This window comes from Eretmochelys imbricata, chromosome 1, assembly GCF_965152235.1.
Source record: "Eretmochelys imbricata isolate rEreImb1 chromosome 1, rEreImb1.hap1, whole genome shotgun sequence".
Lineage (NCBI taxonomy): Eukaryota > Metazoa > Chordata > Testudines > Cheloniidae > Eretmochelys > Eretmochelys imbricata.
In genome coordinates this window covers 5,006,663-5,024,913 of record NC_135572.1, presented here as the reverse complement: position 1 = coordinate 5,024,913, position 18,251 = coordinate 5,006,663, and the positions used below count along the sequence as shown (strand labels likewise).

General features: G+C 44.3%; 1 protein-coding gene across 1 annotated transcript; it reads left to right on the top strand.

Annotated features, from left to right (window-relative positions):
• Nucleotides 1-6,866: 6,866 nt before the first annotated feature.
• On the top strand, nt 6,867-7,805 carry LOC144278532 (olfactory receptor 52N4-like). The gene has a single exon (XM_077839877.1). It carries the CDS (start codon nt 6,867-6,869, stop codon nt 7,803-7,805), a length of 939 nt encoding a protein of 312 aa, XP_077696003.1.
• The last annotated feature ends 10,446 nt before the right edge of the window (nt 7,806-18,251 follow it).

The following is an 18,251-nucleotide window of genomic DNA, read 5'->3' as shown; positions in this document are numbered from 1 at the left end:
GGAGGTCAGGTTACCTTTAGCTTCTTAACCCTTTACAGGTGAGAGGATTTTTCCTCTGGCCAGGAGGGATTTTAAAGGGGTTTATCCTTCCCTTTATATTTATGACAGAAAGTATTTCCTGAGCCTGATGCTATTGTGAATATTTATCTAATGCATATTACTGTATTGTTGATAGGATATAATATATCAGTGTGCATTTACATGTAATTATATTTTGGATGTAATCAACACCAAGCTCTCTTTGGACAAATAAAGTAATTCTTGTATGGAAACTTTGTTGTGCTCAACCTTTATAAACTTCTTAGGTAAATTATTTCCAACATCTGGCCTTTCTGGTCACATTGGGGAGGGTCAGGAATCACTTTGGTGAAGTCCTGACAGAATGGGGGGAACAGCTGACTAAGGAGATGGAGGCTGACTCCCTGATGAGACTCTGCTTAGAACCATCGGAATTGGTAAGAATAGGGGAGGGAAAAGATGATGCTGTGGAGGACATGTCCAGCCAGGTCAGCTGCCCTGTAACAACCACAGTCCTTGACAGCATCTCAGATGCATTCATCCAGGGTGTGACTATCCTGGGCAGCAACACAATTCAGGAACGAAAAGCAGACCAGTTGATCAGTCATTCCTAAAGTTAAGAGTTTCAGTAAAATCACAGACAGGTCACAGGCAAAAAACAAAAATTTATGGAAGCTCATGCCCTGTCTGTGACTTTTACTGAAAATGGTGGTGGTGGGGTGCGGGGGACTGACAGGGAGACAATTAAAGCCAAATCAGGAAGATGCCTCAGGACGGTGCTTCAAGCCCCCAAGGTTTCTTCTTTTGAACTGCTGTCTGCGAAGCAGCTTCAAGGTTTTCCAGACATGTTTAAAGAAACATGGAAGAGCAAAGTCCCCAGGCAATGAACATAATCCAGTACATTCTTCAGTTAAGAAATAGCCCCAAGTTTTTTGTTGGTGTTTGCTAGAAGAATTTTGCTAAATGCACAACAGGAACAAGAGAAGGCCTGTAACAAAGGGGTTCATCTAGGAGTCTTCAGACTGGGTGATTGAGAGTTATGGTTACTACCAAGCCTGCTGTTCAAATTACTGTTTCAGTGGCAGTGACTCCTTGAGGTAGCGAGGCATGTGTGTCCTGTCGACTATTAGGAGCAGCACCCAGAGAAGAAAAAGGAGACACAACTAAAAACATAAAAACAGCCATACTGTGTCAGACCAACGTTCCATCTAGTCCAGAATCCTGACAGGGGCCAATGACAGGTGCTTTAAAGGGAAAGAACAGAACCGGGCTATTACCAAGGGATCCATCTCCTGTTTTCCAGTCCAAGCATCTGACAGTCAGAGGCAAGGGTACACTCAGAACATGCGGTTGCAGAACATGCGGTTGTGTCCCTGAACATCTTTGCTAGCAGCCATTGATGGACCCATCCTCCTTTAACATATCAAGTTATTTTTGAACCCCATTGTCTTTTTGGCCTTCAAAACATGCCCTGGCAATGAGTTTCACAGGTTGACTCTGTGTTGTATATAGTACTTGATTTTCTTTGTTTTAAACCTGCTGCCTTGAGTGACGCCTGGGTCTTGTGTTATATGAAGGAGTAAACAGGACTTTTGTATTCACTTTCTCCTCACCATTCATGATTTTATAGATCCTTATCATATCCCCTATTTGTCATCCCTTTTCCAATCTGAAAAGTACCAATGTTTTTAATCTCTGCTCAAATGGAAGCTGTTCTGTACCCCTACACATTTTTGTAGCCCTTCTCTGTACCGTCTCCATTTCTAATCGATCTGTTTTGAAATGAGGTGACCAGAACTGCATGCAGTATCCATGGTGGGGGATTGAATAGTGGCATATTTTTATATTTTGTCTTCTTATCTCTTTCTTTCCTAATGGTTTCTAACATTCTGTTCCCTTTTTTTGACTGCTGCTCCACACTGAGCAGATGTATTCAGAGAATTATCTATCATGACTCCAAGATCTCTTTCTTGAGTGATAACAGCTAATTTAGACCCCTCCATTTTATATATATATATATATATATATATATATATATATATAGTTGGGAATACGTTTTCTAATGTGCTTTACTTCTATCATTTGAATCTTCCAAAAGCCTAGGTGGGGATCCTCCTAATAAATGCATTGTGATGCTGCACTCCATATTCTTCAGAGTTATAGGACATAATTATGATACATTTTGTACAAGATATGACTTGTCAGGATTGGAAAACTGTGATTTGGAGAAAAGGATTATCCTATTTGTGTGCATGTATCATTTTTGTATCTGAAGTTGTGAATATTGACCATGAATCTGTACTTCAGGTTCTCACCCCAGCCAACACACCTACCTAAAATACCAGCATACTGAAATGGCCCCAGGGCAACACATCAGGGAAATTCTGTGGCTGTTCCCTCGTAAAATGGGGGATACCTTCTGAGATGAACTCCAGGTCATTTTGGCCTGGGAACTGGTGAATGAATCACACGGTGAGTGGACAAATTCCATTGTACTACTTCTGATGCAGAATAGCACAATCCTATTCTGCATCCATTTCTGAAATTTCAGCACAGTATTCAGATTTCATGCTTCCCATATGCAGAGAGTAGATGAACTATTAGAACAGTTTGAGCTGCCACTTTAAACCTCACAGATGGAAACTGGCAAATACCTTTGATGACAGAATGCTGGGAGAAGAAAGCACTTTGCGTTGCATAAATTCAAGATCACATCATTTGGCCTCCACAGGGTGGCAGTGACTTTTCAAGGGCTAATGGAATGGATATTATAGCTGCATGGGGCGTATGCATCATTACACTGCTATGATTAATTGAAACGGTTTTTGGTCCCATAACTTGTGGTGTCATTCCCTCACATAGTGCAGATGGCAGTACATTACACATAGAAAAGAAAGTCATCGCCAATTGCTAGGCTAAACAATCAGCAAAACTCAGTTTGCCCTGACAATCTGAGCTCCTGGTATTGGTGAATCATTTCTTTGCTCCCAGGGGAGACTCTCAAACTGGAGTTCTCCGGGGTCTATTTTCTGCTCTTCCTACTGCTCACAAAGCCGAGGGAATTGGCTGGGCGTTCTGCCAACCTGAGAGGCCACAGGAACTGTACAGGGAAATCATAAAGGTCACTGTCCAGCACACTGAGTGTCAGATATGAGATTCATACACTGATTCTCAGGGCTCTGCCTTCCTGTCACCAAAAGGAGATTTCCTCTCTCTGCTGAACAGGATTTTGGTGAGTTGCCTGTTTCTGCATTAAGGTTAGTGCTGAGGGCTCAGGAAGGGTGCCAGGGTTCAAGTCAGGAACCATGTGGGCAGGAATTCACCATCACGGTGATGTGAACTGTGTTTTATTATCAGAAACACCAAGGGATTTACCTGATATAATTGGAACTATAAATGTATTGGAAATAGATTATATATATATATTTTAAGATCAATTTCTTGTGTCTTACTGTGTCCTTCTATTTGTCTCAGTAAGTCTCTTTCTTTGGGTGGAGTCATTTTTCCTCTGGATCGGTCAAGTTTTACAGTTCAGCAAATTCATTGTGCTGCCAGGTAATACAGCCAAAGCCTCTGCATTGGGTCTCTGTTTTACCAGAGAGTTCACAACAAGTATTGGGCGCACAGGAGTTCACACAATGGTCAGCTTCTGTTGTCACATTCTGCCATCAGTGGATCTCTCCTTCAGACTCATTCAACACCCTAACACAATGGTGCTCTCTGTGGCAGGACCTGAAGCCGTGATTATCACAGCTCAGAGCCAAAAATTAAACAAGTTAAAGGGTGAAATCTTGGCCCCATTGAGATCACTCTAAATCCACATGTAGGAACTTAAATAAATGGCCTGTTTACACCGACCATGAGTCTTCAGTGACTTCAACTGGAGTAGTCCCATGGCCTCTAAGGATGGGTGAGCTCGTTTGCACCATAGAAGAACTGACATTAGAGGAGAGGGGGGGGAGGATAGCTCAGTGGTTTGAGCATTGGCCTGCTAAACCCAGGGTTGTGAATTCAGTCCTTGAGGGGCCATTTGGGGATTGGTCCTGCTTTGAGAAGGGGGTTGGTCTAGATGACCTCATTTGGTCCCTTCCAACCCTGATATTCTATAAGAGTTGCTAAAATCTCAAACTCACAGGCTTGGAGCAGTGGCTCCCAAACTTGTTCCACCTCTTGTGCAGGGAAAACCCCTGGCAGGCCAAGCCAGTTTGTTTACCTGCCGCATCCACGGGTTCGGACGATCACAGCTCCCAGTGGCCGCGGTTCGCCGCTCCAGGCCAATGGGAGCTGCTGGAAGCAGCACAGGCCAAGGGATGTACAGGACACTTTGGGCTGGGGACTGGTGAATGAATCACACAGTGAGTGGACAAATGCCATTGTACTACTTCTGATGCAGAAGAGCACAACCCGAGGGACGTATTGGCCGCCACTTCCAGCAGTTCCCATTGGCCTGGAGCAGTGAACTGCGGCCACTGGGAGCCACGACTGGCCAAACCTGCGGACGCGGCAGGTAAACGAACCGGCCCGGCCCGCCAGGGGCTTTCCCTGCACAAATGGCAGAGCAAGTTTGGGAACCACTGGCTTAGAGGTTCAAAACAATTTGGACAACAATATTTTCAGGGATGGGGAGGGATCTGCTTTCTCTGTGCCCCTGCATCTCTGGTTCTGGAGAGGACGAGGAGAACTAATATGCACTAAAAATAAAAGCATGTTTTTGGCTTAGAGGAAACCAGGCAGTGCTGGGAATCTCACCGAGGGAGGTCCAGGATTGCACGGTGTGTGTGTGTGTGCTTGGGGGAGGAAATGTGGTGAAATCATTATTTTTCTCACCTAAAATGTTCATGCATGCAGTGCCTTATGGGATACCACAGACTCATGAAATACACACCGTAACCATCTTTGTTAAACAAAATAGATTGAACTCTTTGAGTCTCTCTCTATAGGGCAGGCTTTCTAATCTTTTACTAATTCCGGTGATTTTCTCTGAAACATCTACAGTGTATCAACATCATTCATTAATGGTGGACACCAGAACTGAACAGAGGAATCAAGCGGCAGTTGCACCAGTGTCAAATACAGAGGTAAAATAACTTTGCTCCCTCACCTTGAGATTCCCCTGGTTATCATCCCAGACTCACATTGGCTCTCTTGGCCACATGGTCACACGGGGAGCTCATATTTAGCTAATTACCCCTTCACACCCAAAAATCTTCCTTCAGAATTATTTGGCTTCCCACAATGTTTAAGCATCACCTGCATTCTTTGTTCCTAGATGTATATATCTACATAGCTATATTAGAAAATATATTGTCTGCTTTGACCCAGTTTACCAACCAGTCCAGATTGCTCTGAATCAGTGACCTGACCTCTTCATTATTTACTCCCCCAATTGCTGAATCATCTGCAAACATCACCAATATTCAGATATGAGAAGGGCTAGCAGCTGAGTTGCTAATACGTGTCTCTGTTTGTCAGTTAACAACTGTAACTTATATCTCCGACAAAGCTGGGTGCCAGGAAGAAAGCGTCTCAACAAAAGAAACAGGGGAAGTAAACAAGGTGCAGGCCTGAAGCCCTAAATACCAAGATCCTTGTGCCCTTCATGCCCATTCTGTTGAACACAAAGTCATAGCCCAGCATGATAATGCCTGTTTCCATGGTGGACGCTTGGCTCCTTTCCCACATAGGCATGGCCTCGTGGGTCAGACCTTAGGTCGATCTAGTCAAGTTTCTTCTCTCTGACAGGGACTGACACAGGTGTTGCAGAAGAAGGTATAAAAAACCCAGCAGCAGGTGGATGGGGACAGTAACTTGATCATCTTGCGGCGTCACCCTAATGCATAACAGTTAGAGATTGGCTTGTGCCCTGAAACACCTGGATATGTATGCTCCAAAATATTTATTTAGCTGAACTAATGTAACTGGATACTCACTATACATGTAAATGTCCAAATCCTTCCTGATTTTTGCTTATCTCATGGCCTAAACTACCACTTGTGGTAAGGAGTTCCTCAATCTATTTCGGCATTGAGTGAAGCAAGCATTCTTTCTTTATCTGTTTTGATTTTGCCATGTTTCAGTTTAATTGAACGTCCACTTGATGTTGTGTTATGAGACACAGAGAACACATTCTCAATCTGCCCTCTAACAGTCAGTATTTTATAGACTTTTCTCATGTCCCCTCTTATTCATCTCCTTTGTAAAGGTAACAATCCCAGTCTTTTCAACCTCTCTCCATATCAGAGTTTTCCCAAGCCCTTGATCATTCTCATTGCCCTTGCCTGAACCCCTCTAGCTCTGCAATATCCTGTGTGCCCACTACGACACAAAGGCGTGTAGAGGAAGATGAAACATTGACTGACTGATCTCATGGCATTGTATTTTCTGTAGGATTCCTCATCCCACTCCTCCTGGATCTCAACATTTTGCTTAGTTTCTGTCCCTGCTTGCACTGTGAGCAGGGTTTCCCAGAGCTGTGTACCATGATGCCCAGGTCCCTGTGCTGAGCTCATAGTTTTAAATTAGAACCTCGTAATGTGTTTGAGGAGTTCAAGCTTTTCCTTCCAATAGGCATACACACTGCAGTTAGTAATATCAACGTTTATCTGCCATCATGTTGCCCATTCACTTGGTTGGTTAGCACCCTCTCAGGACTTCTCTGGACTTGAATATAACTAAAATAATCTCTATAAATGTCCGCACCTACTTCCTCACCCCCCCTTTCTGGACTATTAATACAGTAATTATAAAATGTTTATTTATTTTAACGTGTGTAACCCGCCTCACAGTGCTTCACTCTCTTCACAGGCACCTTGAACATTTCTGAGCCCGATCAGCACATTGAAAACTTCATGGCAGTTTTCAACCTCACCCCCTCTGGTCCTTCAACATTCCTCCTAATGGGCATCCCTGGCCTGGAAGCTGCCCATATCTGGATTTCCATCCCTTTCGCTATGTTCTACATTATCGACTTGTTAGAAAATGTTACACTTCTGTTTGTTGTAAGCAAAGAGCAGACCCTGCACAAGCCAATGTACCTGCTGCTCTGCAAGCTGGCACTCACAGACATCAGCATGTCTACCTCCATTGTGCCAAAGGCACTGTGCATATTTTGGTTCGATTTGAAAGACGTTACTGTGGCTGGCTGCCTTACCCAGACTTTCTTCCTTCACGTGGTTGCTGTCATGAACTCAACCGTCCTAGTGACAATGGCCTTTGATCGTTATGTTGCCATATGTAACCCTCTGAGATACACCACCATCCTCACCAATGCACGAATAGCTAAGTTAGGGTTTGTAGGTTTGATCAAAGCTGTTCTCTTCATTCTGCCTCTGCCCCTGCTCCTGAGCAGGCTGCCATTCTGTGCCAACCGCGTTATCCCCCACATGCACTGCGAACCTATAGCTGTGGCGAAGATCTCCTGTGGGGATATTATAGTCAACAGGATGTACGGCTTGGTGTTAGTGTTTGTAGTTGTCGGATTTGATTTGATGCTCATTGTCCTGTCCTACAGTCTGATCATCAGAGCCCTCCTCAGAATCAACTCCAAGAAAGCCCATCAGAAAACCTTCAATACCTGCACAGCTCACATCTGTGTAATGCTGATGTCTTATACTCCAGGCCTCTTCTCCCCTCTCATGCACCGGTTCGGTCAGGGCATTGCTCCCCACGTTCACATCATCTTGGCCGACCTCTGTTTCCTCATCCCCCCCATGTTCAATCCTATTATTTATGGAGTCAAAACCAAAGAGCTCCGTGACAAAGTGGGCAAATACACCTGCAGAATGTGATCATCTGGGACACTGAATTTAAGTCTGTGTTACAAGATGGGGAAAGGCTATCTTCTTGTTAAATAAGGGTGCATTGTCCCAGTTTGACTGAACCGAGCATTGTGGAGGTTCACAGTCTGAGAAGTTCCTCATACCTAATCTCTCATCACTCCATCACCAACCACTGCTCTCTCCTTTGCTGAATTCCCTTTCTCTGACCATCACCTGACTTCTTTCAGCATCACTTGTCAGTGCCCAACCCCTAGTCCCCTCTCATGCAGCTTTTCTGTAACTGTTACATTACCAACTCTTAGCTGCTACTGCAGCTTTCTGATGCAAGGTGACTTTCCATTAGTCTCTGTGTGAACAGGGTTCTCTCATAGGTGGTATCTCATAGGTGTGTTGCTAATGTGGACAGATTCCTGCTGGGGCTTGTCAATTTTCTTTCTAAATCAAATCTGTAGTAGGTATGTAACGAAAGCTTTCATCTGTTATTATATGTATAGATAAATGTGTTAATAAAAAAACCTTTGTTTGGAGAAAGTGATGGGGCTACTTTCAAGTGAGTTGTTAAGTGACTTTGAGCTACTAATGCAGTGGAAATCTGGCAACCCCCACCAGATCCAGAAGGGCCAGTGAAGCAGCCAAAGCTGGGCCAGAGGCAGATCATCGGTTCTGAGGCGGAGTGGGGAGCTGCAGCTGGAGCAGACCAGAACTGGGAGCTGGATCGGCACAGACCAGCTGCACCAATGGGGAGCCAGGAATGAGCTACAGCAGGGAACTGTGGGGCCAGAGCCAGGATAGAGGATGCCGGCCATGCCACAAGTAACACAGCGGCCGAGAGCAATGAGCAGCTGGGGAGAGCAAGGTGGGGCCATGAAATGAGGGCCCAGCAAAGGGAGATGTCACCTGATGGAGGGCCTTGAAGGTCCAACTCACGGATGAGGACGGGACTTGAACCCAATGTGAGGGCTGGTGCTGGGAAGAAGGGCCCTGCCACCTAAAATCTGTGGGCTCTGCTGCCCTTCTGTACCAGAGGGTGCCACTCGCCGTATCTTGTGGATATCTTCATTATACAAACTCCCTCCCCCCACTGTCTTTACCAGTGGAATAGCTGATATGGTCACTGTTTCAATTATCTTTGTTGGCTTCTGTGGTAACACCCTGATAGGAGGTACAGGAGCACAGGAATTGTCCCAGACTGTCTGCAGATGACTGAAGGCCAAAGGCAGACATGATACAAATAGTGGAAAGTGTATTTGGTAGGTGTGATAGGTGCTAGTCAGTCCATGTATAATGCTACACCTGTTCTATTTAGATCATGATGGGGGAAGTTCCTTTGCAAATAGAATCTCGAAAGACGTTACAGGTTTTTCTTTTTTTTAATTATAGCTGGGATTGTGGTGCCTTGTAGCAGAGCCCTGGTGTGAGGCCTGAGGTCTGGGATAAAATAATCAAAACTTTGCAGTTATAAAGCAAAGTTAAGTGTGAGCAAGAGGCAGGTTCACAGCATCTGGCAAGAAAAGGGCTGATATTGAAGAAACAAACACTCCTAAGTCATGTTAGGTATAAGAATATAGACACAAACACATTCCAGAGAGGAGATACTAGAACACCTCTTCACCAAACAGATTCCTCAAAGAGAACAGAAACATGCTGATCCATCTTAAGGATAAGGTCAGGGATAACAGCATAATGGATAGAGATGTGCAAGGTAATCTGTGGTCCCTGGATATGTCAGTGGTTGACACCCTAATACTTCAGAGGGTGGCATCCTGATGCACCAGGAGCAATATGTAACTTGTTTGTATTGGTGTATAAAAATGTATCTCAGAGAACGTGTCTTTGTCTGGCGTAGGTGATAGTGGAAAGTCTTGCCACTAACTGAGCTAGTCCATTGCAACAAGCATACGCGTGTTTGTGTACCTGTAACAGTTGGGCAGGGCATTAGAACCTCACTTCATTGTCAATAAACTTGAGCAAATTCCTTCTCTACGAGGAGAGTCTGTGGGTTTATTGGGCAGATCAGTTGGAGCTGGCTGTATGGGCTATCTGGCCAGAGTCAGTACAGCACACAGCAAGAACATACACATCCTGCCAAACATCTCTAAACAGCACAGAACATGTAACTGCCAGGGGATTGGCCCAGCTCATTGAGGCACATAAAATGGGCCCAGTTGGAGTTTTGGGCTTCAGAATTTGGAATCAGTGTCCAGGGTGAGCCTGGCTCAGAACCTCATCAAAGCATCAGAATCTCAACAAGACATCAAATCCCTCCCCAACTGCTACCTTTGTGCCTGTGTGTTTTGTCCCCAGCACTGGAAACCTAACAACAAACTGCAGCCAAACCCAGAATCCCCCCACACAGCAGCCACACACATGCTGAGCGGGAAGAGGAAACTGTTTCAACAGGGGCTGCAGCAGGCTGGAATTCGGGGAAGCGTCATTTCCACATTATATCTAAAACTCTGCAAGCAATGAAGGTTTCACCCATAGAATGGATGGATCTGGAGTGGGTGCGTGAAGGAGGCAGCCAGGCCTGTCACTGATGACCAGAACTGGCAACTCACCTTCTGTAGTGTAGGCAGAGCTGCTGTGGCGTGTGCCCAAATGTCTTGTCCATATTTTACTCCTCAGAAGTAAAGAAACACGCGTTAAAGCACCAGAGAGACTTGGAGAAGCACCACAGGGTCTCCGATTCTAAGCAGAGACTTTAAGCTTCTGAGGTGGATCCTGCATTGTAAGAACAGAGCTGGGTGATTTTTAATAACACTTGGATGATCCACATCCCATCTCAGGAGGATGTTGTGACTACTGGAGGGGGGATTCTGATGCAATATTATGTACAATTCTCTTACACTCCCTCATGTCCTACATCTTAGCTTCTCTCTTTACTGGAGACAGGCCAGAGCTCTGACTTTTCAGGATTTTTCAGAAAGCATTTCAGAGTGAAACCTTGGGGCTATTGTATGTAAAATCCTGACAAAGAGATGCTAAATGTTCCCAGTCAGTTTCAAGGAGATAGAACTGTACATCTGTTAATGGAGATTCTCTACATCCTAGTAAGGAAGGATGGATGGATGATGGTAAAGTAAAATTAGGATCTGATGAGAAACAGTCAAAGGAAAAAAGAAAAGGAGTACTTGTGGCACCTTAGAGACTAACCAATTTATTTGAGCATAAGCTTTCGTGAGCTACAGGTCACTTCATCAGATGTAGCTCACGAAAGCTCATGCTCAAATAAATTGGTTAGTCTCTAAGGTGCCACAAGTACTCCTTTTCTTTTTGCAAATACAGACTAACACGGCTGTTACTCTGAAACCAGTCAAAGGAAAAAGATTCCCATAGTGAATAGCAATGAACATAGGGTAGGTTCAGTAGCTAAAATAGTGAAAGAACAAGTTAAAATTTACTTAGCAAGTTAGATATATTCAGTAAACATATACAGTTTTTGGTTTCCTAGTTAGTTCCCCAAACTCAAAAGGGGGAAGTGGTAGGCCATTTATCTATGCTCTAGCTAATCATACAGGACACAGACCTGTAGGTCCCTTGAGTTATAGCCAACTATTATGAATAATTATTATGAATAGCACATACTGGAATTCAGCATAAACAAAACACAAGTAAATAATATAATCAATGAAATCAATTAAAAAAACACATTATGACCAAAGGCAAGGTAGCAAACTGGCCTTATGGGTGACAGTTTCCCACTAACTTTGGGCATCTGGGACAAAACTTCATATAAATGATAAAAGCTGAAATGCTTAACTTTGGGGAATGCAGCTTTATGAGTAAAGTGAATGTAACATCACTGCACAAGATGGCTTCCCACAGACTGGCATCCTATAAAACCTTTTTCCTCTACTATTTTATTATGGGATTATAACAGTAAACTTGACGTTGTTTATTTGCCCTCTTGTATATATTTCATAACAAATGAAAGCTTGGTCAAGCAACTGACTACACAATTGATCAACAGCCAGTAGGAATCACTCCTTGCTCTCAGATTTAGTATTTAGACACAATGAAGGGAGAAACCCACAGAAATAATTCTCCTGAGCAAAAAAATTGCTGAAGTCTATGAGCCTTTTTCTTATTCTCCTCCAAAGAAAGATTCTGGAAATGGTAAATGCTGTTTCAAAACTGCTGCAATCCAAAGACACAGACCTCTCCAAAGCAGCAGGATTACTTCCCAAAGCCACTGAACTTGTAGTTACATCTCAAATTGAGTTCAAAGAAGCCAAATGCTCAGCAAGTAGATGATCAGGAAAATGGGGCAGCCAAATCAAGTCTGAAGAGAAGTGCTTGAGAAAGTCAAAAAGGCAGGGGAGCAGCTCATTTTGTGGCAGACCAGGGAGGAGAGCAGACCTGCTACAGGCAGCTCCAAGGGAGAGGATCTGAGGGAAGGCAGAATCTCCCCCTGAACAACTGCCCAAAGGTCCCTCCATGAGGGAAGGGAGGGCCTGCTGCAGGGACAGCCTGAGAGGGAAGCATTCATCTCTCATATGAATGCTGGACTTGATTGATCCCCTTTATTTGCTCTTTGGACTACCCCAGCAGGAGAGAGCCCTGGGACTGAGCTGGCCCTCGAGGTTGGGCCACAGCACAGGAAGAGGCCGTTGCTGCCTGAGTAGAAAGGAGAAAGACCTTGTCACATGCCAGCACCAGAAGGTGCTTTGGGGTGAGCAGACACCCCTCCCACTGCCTGACCCCAGGCGGAGACCTTGGGACATTGTCAGGGAGGTGGTAGGAAGTGGCCCAGGGAGGGCCGCCTTATGTAGGCAGAGGGTATCATAGTCCAGGGAGCTCCCCAAGCCGTGCAGCTCCTGACCGACCCCCTTTGAGAGAGACATGAAAGCATCTGACGAAGTGGGCTCCAGCCCACAAAAGCTTATGCCCAAATGAATGTGTTAGTCTTTAAGGTGCCACCAGACTCCTTGTTGATTTAGCTGAAATAGACTAAGATGCCTGCGTCCTGCAGCTTTTTCCTGATGGCCCCACCCAAGCTCCACCTCTTCCTCCATTTCCCCACTACCCGCAGCTCACCGAGTCCCTCCTCTTCTCCACCTCCCTCCCACAGGCCCCCTCACCTTCCATTGGCTGAGTTCTTGCTCTCCTCCATCCCCCGGCTCTCTGTTCACTGAGTCCCTCCTGTTCTTTACTCCCCTATCCCCATGGCCACTTGCCCACTGCCTGCTGAGTCCCCACTCTACTCCATCCTGATCCCCCCTTCCCGTGGCCCCTACCAACTGCCCTGGCCTCCTGGCCTCCTGTGTTCCAGCCCCCTTAGCTGGGTTTCTCCAGCACCAGCAGGCACAGCAGCAGCAGGAGTCCCACCGCTGGGCCAGGTGTAGGAGACATCAAACAAAGAGCAGAGGCATGCGAATGCCAGAGGTGATTAATTGATGTAAAGTCCAAAGAAGGAGAGAAAGTGAATTAGGGACACTAGAATAAGCAAAGTTGTGTCTCAGTCTTGCTCATTTACATCGGAATATGACAAGACATTTTCATTTTTAGAGTACAGTGAGCAGGCAGATGTAGTTTTCTGCTTTCCTTGCAGACAGTTTTCCAGTGGTTTGAGAGACCTAGCTGTGATGGGTCAGATGCCCTGGGATGTCACCTGGCGTTCTGGGACACCACTGAGTCAGACTCTTCTGCCAGCCTGTGCCCCTCTTTAGCCCTGTCTTGCTGAGCCAGGCACTAAAGTCTCCTATAGCAAAGCTTACAGGCAGGGCCACGCCCAGCTTCAAATACAGACATTGAGATCAGCTCTTGGAAGACTCAATTTAAGGGACTTGTCATGGCACTCAGATGTCCACCCCGCCCTTTGGAGTACAAACCCAAAATTATATGAAATCCACCTCTTCCCTCAGTGTGGAAGAGAATATGCACAGTTTCTTACCACTGTAGTTTGAAAGTACATAATCTGGGTTATATTATAAAGCAGAAATAAATGTATTAACTATGAAAATGTGTATTTTAGGTGGACAAAGAGGTAGCAAATAGAACAAAGCAGGTTACTAAGAAAATAATACAAGGCATGCAATCTAAGCTAGATTTCCAAAAGAACTCATTCCAAATAATAATTTTTCAACCTAATTCTTGTTTCAGGTAGAGTCCTTCACAGGCCAGGTAACTCTTGGGTCCAGTAATCCCTGCCCCACCCCTCAGATACCATCCTTTTGTTTCCAGGTGTTTTGAAATATCTCTTTGGGGTGGGGAGGCAGACGTAAAGCAGTCTGAAGACCATGATTGTTTTCCTTTTCTGCAATATATATATATATATTGTGACAAAGCTCTGTCCTTGCCTCCATGGGTCCCGAGTTTCCTGGCAGATAAAAACTAGCCTCAGAGGCTCACTGTGACCCTCCACGTAACCCTTCTTTCTCTAGAGACAAGGGACACAGTCTACTGAGCCATTTTCATCATAAGCCAGCGAGGGAGGTGAGGAGAAGTTATCCTTCCTTGCACAGTCTCTGTTGTCTCCCAGTCTCAGTGATTAATTAGGGGGCAAAGGTGAGGGGGCGGAGCCCGGGCCCACCGTCTACTCCGGGCTCCAGCCCAGGGACTCTAATAGTATCAGCTATGGTATCTGACCTTTTAGAAACATGACATGTACAATTCCCTGGGCTACTTCCCCCACAGCAGTCCTCACTTCCTCAAGCTCCACTTCACCCTTACCTCAGGGCCTCCTTCCTTGTGCCTGATATGGTGTGTACTACTCAGCCTCTCCAACAGCACAACTTCCTCCCACAGCTCCTGACATGCACACCCACCTGACTGAATGGGAGGCTTTTAACTAGTGTCACCCAGCCCATTATTGGCTTCAGGTGTCCCAATCAACCTAGCCTTCTCCCTGCCTTCTGGAAAGTTCTTAATTGGCCCCAGGTGTCTTAATTGACCTGGAGCAGCTTCCATTTCACTTAACCTGGTACCAGCGATTTGTTTAGCCTGGAGCTAATATATCTATCTCCCACTACTTTTCTATAGCCATCTGGCCTTGCCCATTCACAATATATAAGTTCCATAAGGCAAGAACCTTTTGTTGTATTCCCCCACACCCCTGTGGAACAGTTTATCAGTCTAAAATGAAGGTAGGTATCAAGTGACCAGGTCACCTGACTCCATTGTCCATACGTAATTATTAAATGAAGGCCAAGCTTTGTGAGAGTCTTTTGTGCTAGATGATGGGCCATTAGCACTGTCTGGCTTTTCCACTGTTGTACCTGAAGTGTTAGCAGTGGGAGTGACCCAAAGCATCAAATATAGAATACAGATACAGAAATGATAGAGTCACGCAAATAGGATAAACACATTCAGTAAACCCTAACCTTTCCAATTATATCTCACATGAAGTTCCAATTGTGTCATATTCATATCAAGCACAGTTTCATAAAGCATATGAAATATGATGTCACACGTGCATTCACCGAAAATGGAGTAAAAGAATGGAAAAATATAGGAAAAAAGCTTCAGAAACATATACAACCTGCCATACCAAGCCATGTTGTAAAAGGTGGCATTTTTTTTCAAACAGTCAAAAGAAGTGGGCTTTGTGGTGGTACACTTGTCAAATTCTCACAAGCTGGCATTACATGAGAACACAGACGATGCTCCGAGAATCACCAAGGTACTGCTTTACCTGGCTAACCCAGGAATCGCACTGCGGGGGCAGAATGAGCAAGAAGAACCAGCAAGCTGGAATTTTGGGGGATTTTTCAATTTGTTTTCACAGTGTGATGAAGCACTCACGAAGAAAATGAAGGGTTAATTCCATCCCACAAGCCTCCCAACTCGAAATGAGCTTTTGCAAATTGCTGCTGATATTGTGAAAAGCACAATCATTCTGAAACTCTACTGTTATTGCTGACAAAGCACGCGGTTTTAAACAAGGAGAAATGACAGTTTGTGGGAGAAACACACAGAAAATCTGGAAATAAAGGAATGATTTCTAGGATTTGCTGATTTCTCTCAGCAAGGTCATGCCGGCACCATCTGTCTCAACTTTAAGCACTTCTTACAAGCATTGGGGACTGCAAACTTGCTGGTCGTTGCACAGTGTTATGATGGTGCCACTTCCCGGCAGGTCATCTAAGTGGAGTACAACAAAAAATGCTGCAAGATCACCCCACTGCTGAATATATATATACACTGCATGGATCATAAACTGAATTCGGTTTTAGTTGAGGCCTGCTGAGTAAACTGGACAGCACAAGGCTCTTTTACACCTAGAGGGCTTGTTTACCTTCTTTGCACAGCCTGGCACACACCGTGCTTACTGAAAGGGCCAGAAGATGCTTGGAGTGAAACTGGAATTGTCTAGTTTAAGTGAGATGACACGGGAATGTGGATGGAAATGTGTGTCTGCTACACTACTCAGCAGTTTGTTGGGACTGTCAGACCCTCCCTATGGGAGTTATATTGAAGCATCCGGTTTGTTGGAGAAAGGGCAGAACATAGATTTTTGTGTGTGCTTGATGGCTTTTTACCGTATCCTTAGTATGATTCTCGTAGCACACAAAGCTCAGCAGACACAAGATGTGACGTTTTCTCAGGCCCGCAGTGTACGGCAGAGAACGGTCAGAGCGTTTGAGAGTATGTAAACCAGCACTATTGTGGGATGTTGTTTGGGAAGAAGCCCAAAAGTTCTGTGAGCTTCATGATGTCCGTGTTACCCCAGCACAGAGGAAGAGTATGCTTACAAACATCTTGTGAAATATCAGCCTTCCTTGGCTGTTCAGTTCTTACAAGTGCACTCAAACCATGAGAATATCAGCCAGCTAAAAATGAGAGCACTAAAGGAAAATGGGGCAGACGGCTGTATTTCCTTGTGTTGGGCACACATTTAGGTGAATGGAATCATGATTTCCATCCCAGTCAATGGACACAGCTAAAAGTGCAGATGCAGGGTTAAAATGTGATCCAGAGAGGACTGATGGAGTGCTCAGTAAATATGCAAGTGCCCTTTAAATGAATTCAACACTTGCTCACACAGAGATGGAGCGTGTCGGCCGGCAGTCCCATTGTGTGGTTCCCCCCCCCCCCCCGCAAGTACTTAAAAACAAACTTAAAAACATTACCAGCAGGTTGCTTACAGTGAGAAACCACTTCTTTGAAAAATGGATTTTTTGTGACAGAGGGAGAAATTGTACAGCACAAACTGAAGTGAGAGTGGTGGTGGAGCATGGAGATTTTCTGTGTCCTAGTAAGGGGGAGCAAATGGAAGACGATAAAATACAGATAGGATCTGATGAGAAACAGTCAAATGAAAAAGAATCCCATTCAATTATATCATGCAATGACATACAGCTAAAAAGTGACAATTTTAAAGTGCTTATATGCAAATACTAGAAGTCTAAATAATAACATGGGTGAACTTGAATACCATGTATTAAATGAGGATATTTATACAATAGGCATCACAGAAACTTGGTGGAATGAGGATAACCAATGGGACACAGCAGGGTACAAAATTTATTAGAAGGACAGAGCAAGTCGTGCTGGTGGGGGACTGGCACATAATGTTAATGAAAGCATAGATTCAAATAAAGAAAAAACTATTAAATGAATCAAACTGTACCATAGGATCTCTATGGAGAGTAATTATGTGCTTGAATAATCAGAATATAGCAATAGAAATATATTGCAGACCACCTGGCCAGGATGGTGATAGTGACTGAAATGCTCAAGGAGATTAGAGAGGCTATAAAAAAAAAAAAAAACCCTGAATATACTGGAGGATTTCAAATAGCGCCATATTGGCTGGGTACATGTAACCTCTGGACAGGATGCAGAGAGAATGTTTCTTGACACCTTAAATAACTGCTTCTTGGAGCAGCTAGCCATGGAACCCACAAGAGAAAAGGTTCACTGTCAAATGTGAAATCCCTGCAAGCTTCATGGAAATTTTTTAAAGACACCATAATAGAGGCTCAATTTAAATCTATATTCCAAATTAAAAAAAAACAAAAAAAACAAAAAAAAACACAGTAAGCTACTGTGTCTTAACAACAAATTAAAAGAAGAACGTATAGGCCCAAAGGCATTCTTTAAAAACCAGCAGTTACATTTTATTGAGGAAAATACAAAGGAACATAAACTCTGGCATATGAAGTGTAAAAATATAATTAGGAAAGCCAAAAAAAGATTTGAAGAACAACTAGCCAAAGACTCAAAAAGTAACAGCAAAAATTGTTTTAAGTACATCAGAAAGCCATTCTTTTTATGTGACAAATCTGAGGAACTGTCCCAGAATGAAATGTCATTAGAAGAGGTTTTGGAACAAATGGATAAATTAAACAGTAATAAATCACCAGGACCAGATGATATACTAGTGTAGTAGGAAAAGAGTTAGAGACATAAGACCTTGTGTCAGAGGCCTGGTATGAGTCAGGACCTGCTCACAGAATTTGGCAAGAACTGGGCTGATATTGCAGAAATACACATTCCTAAGTAGTGCTAGTC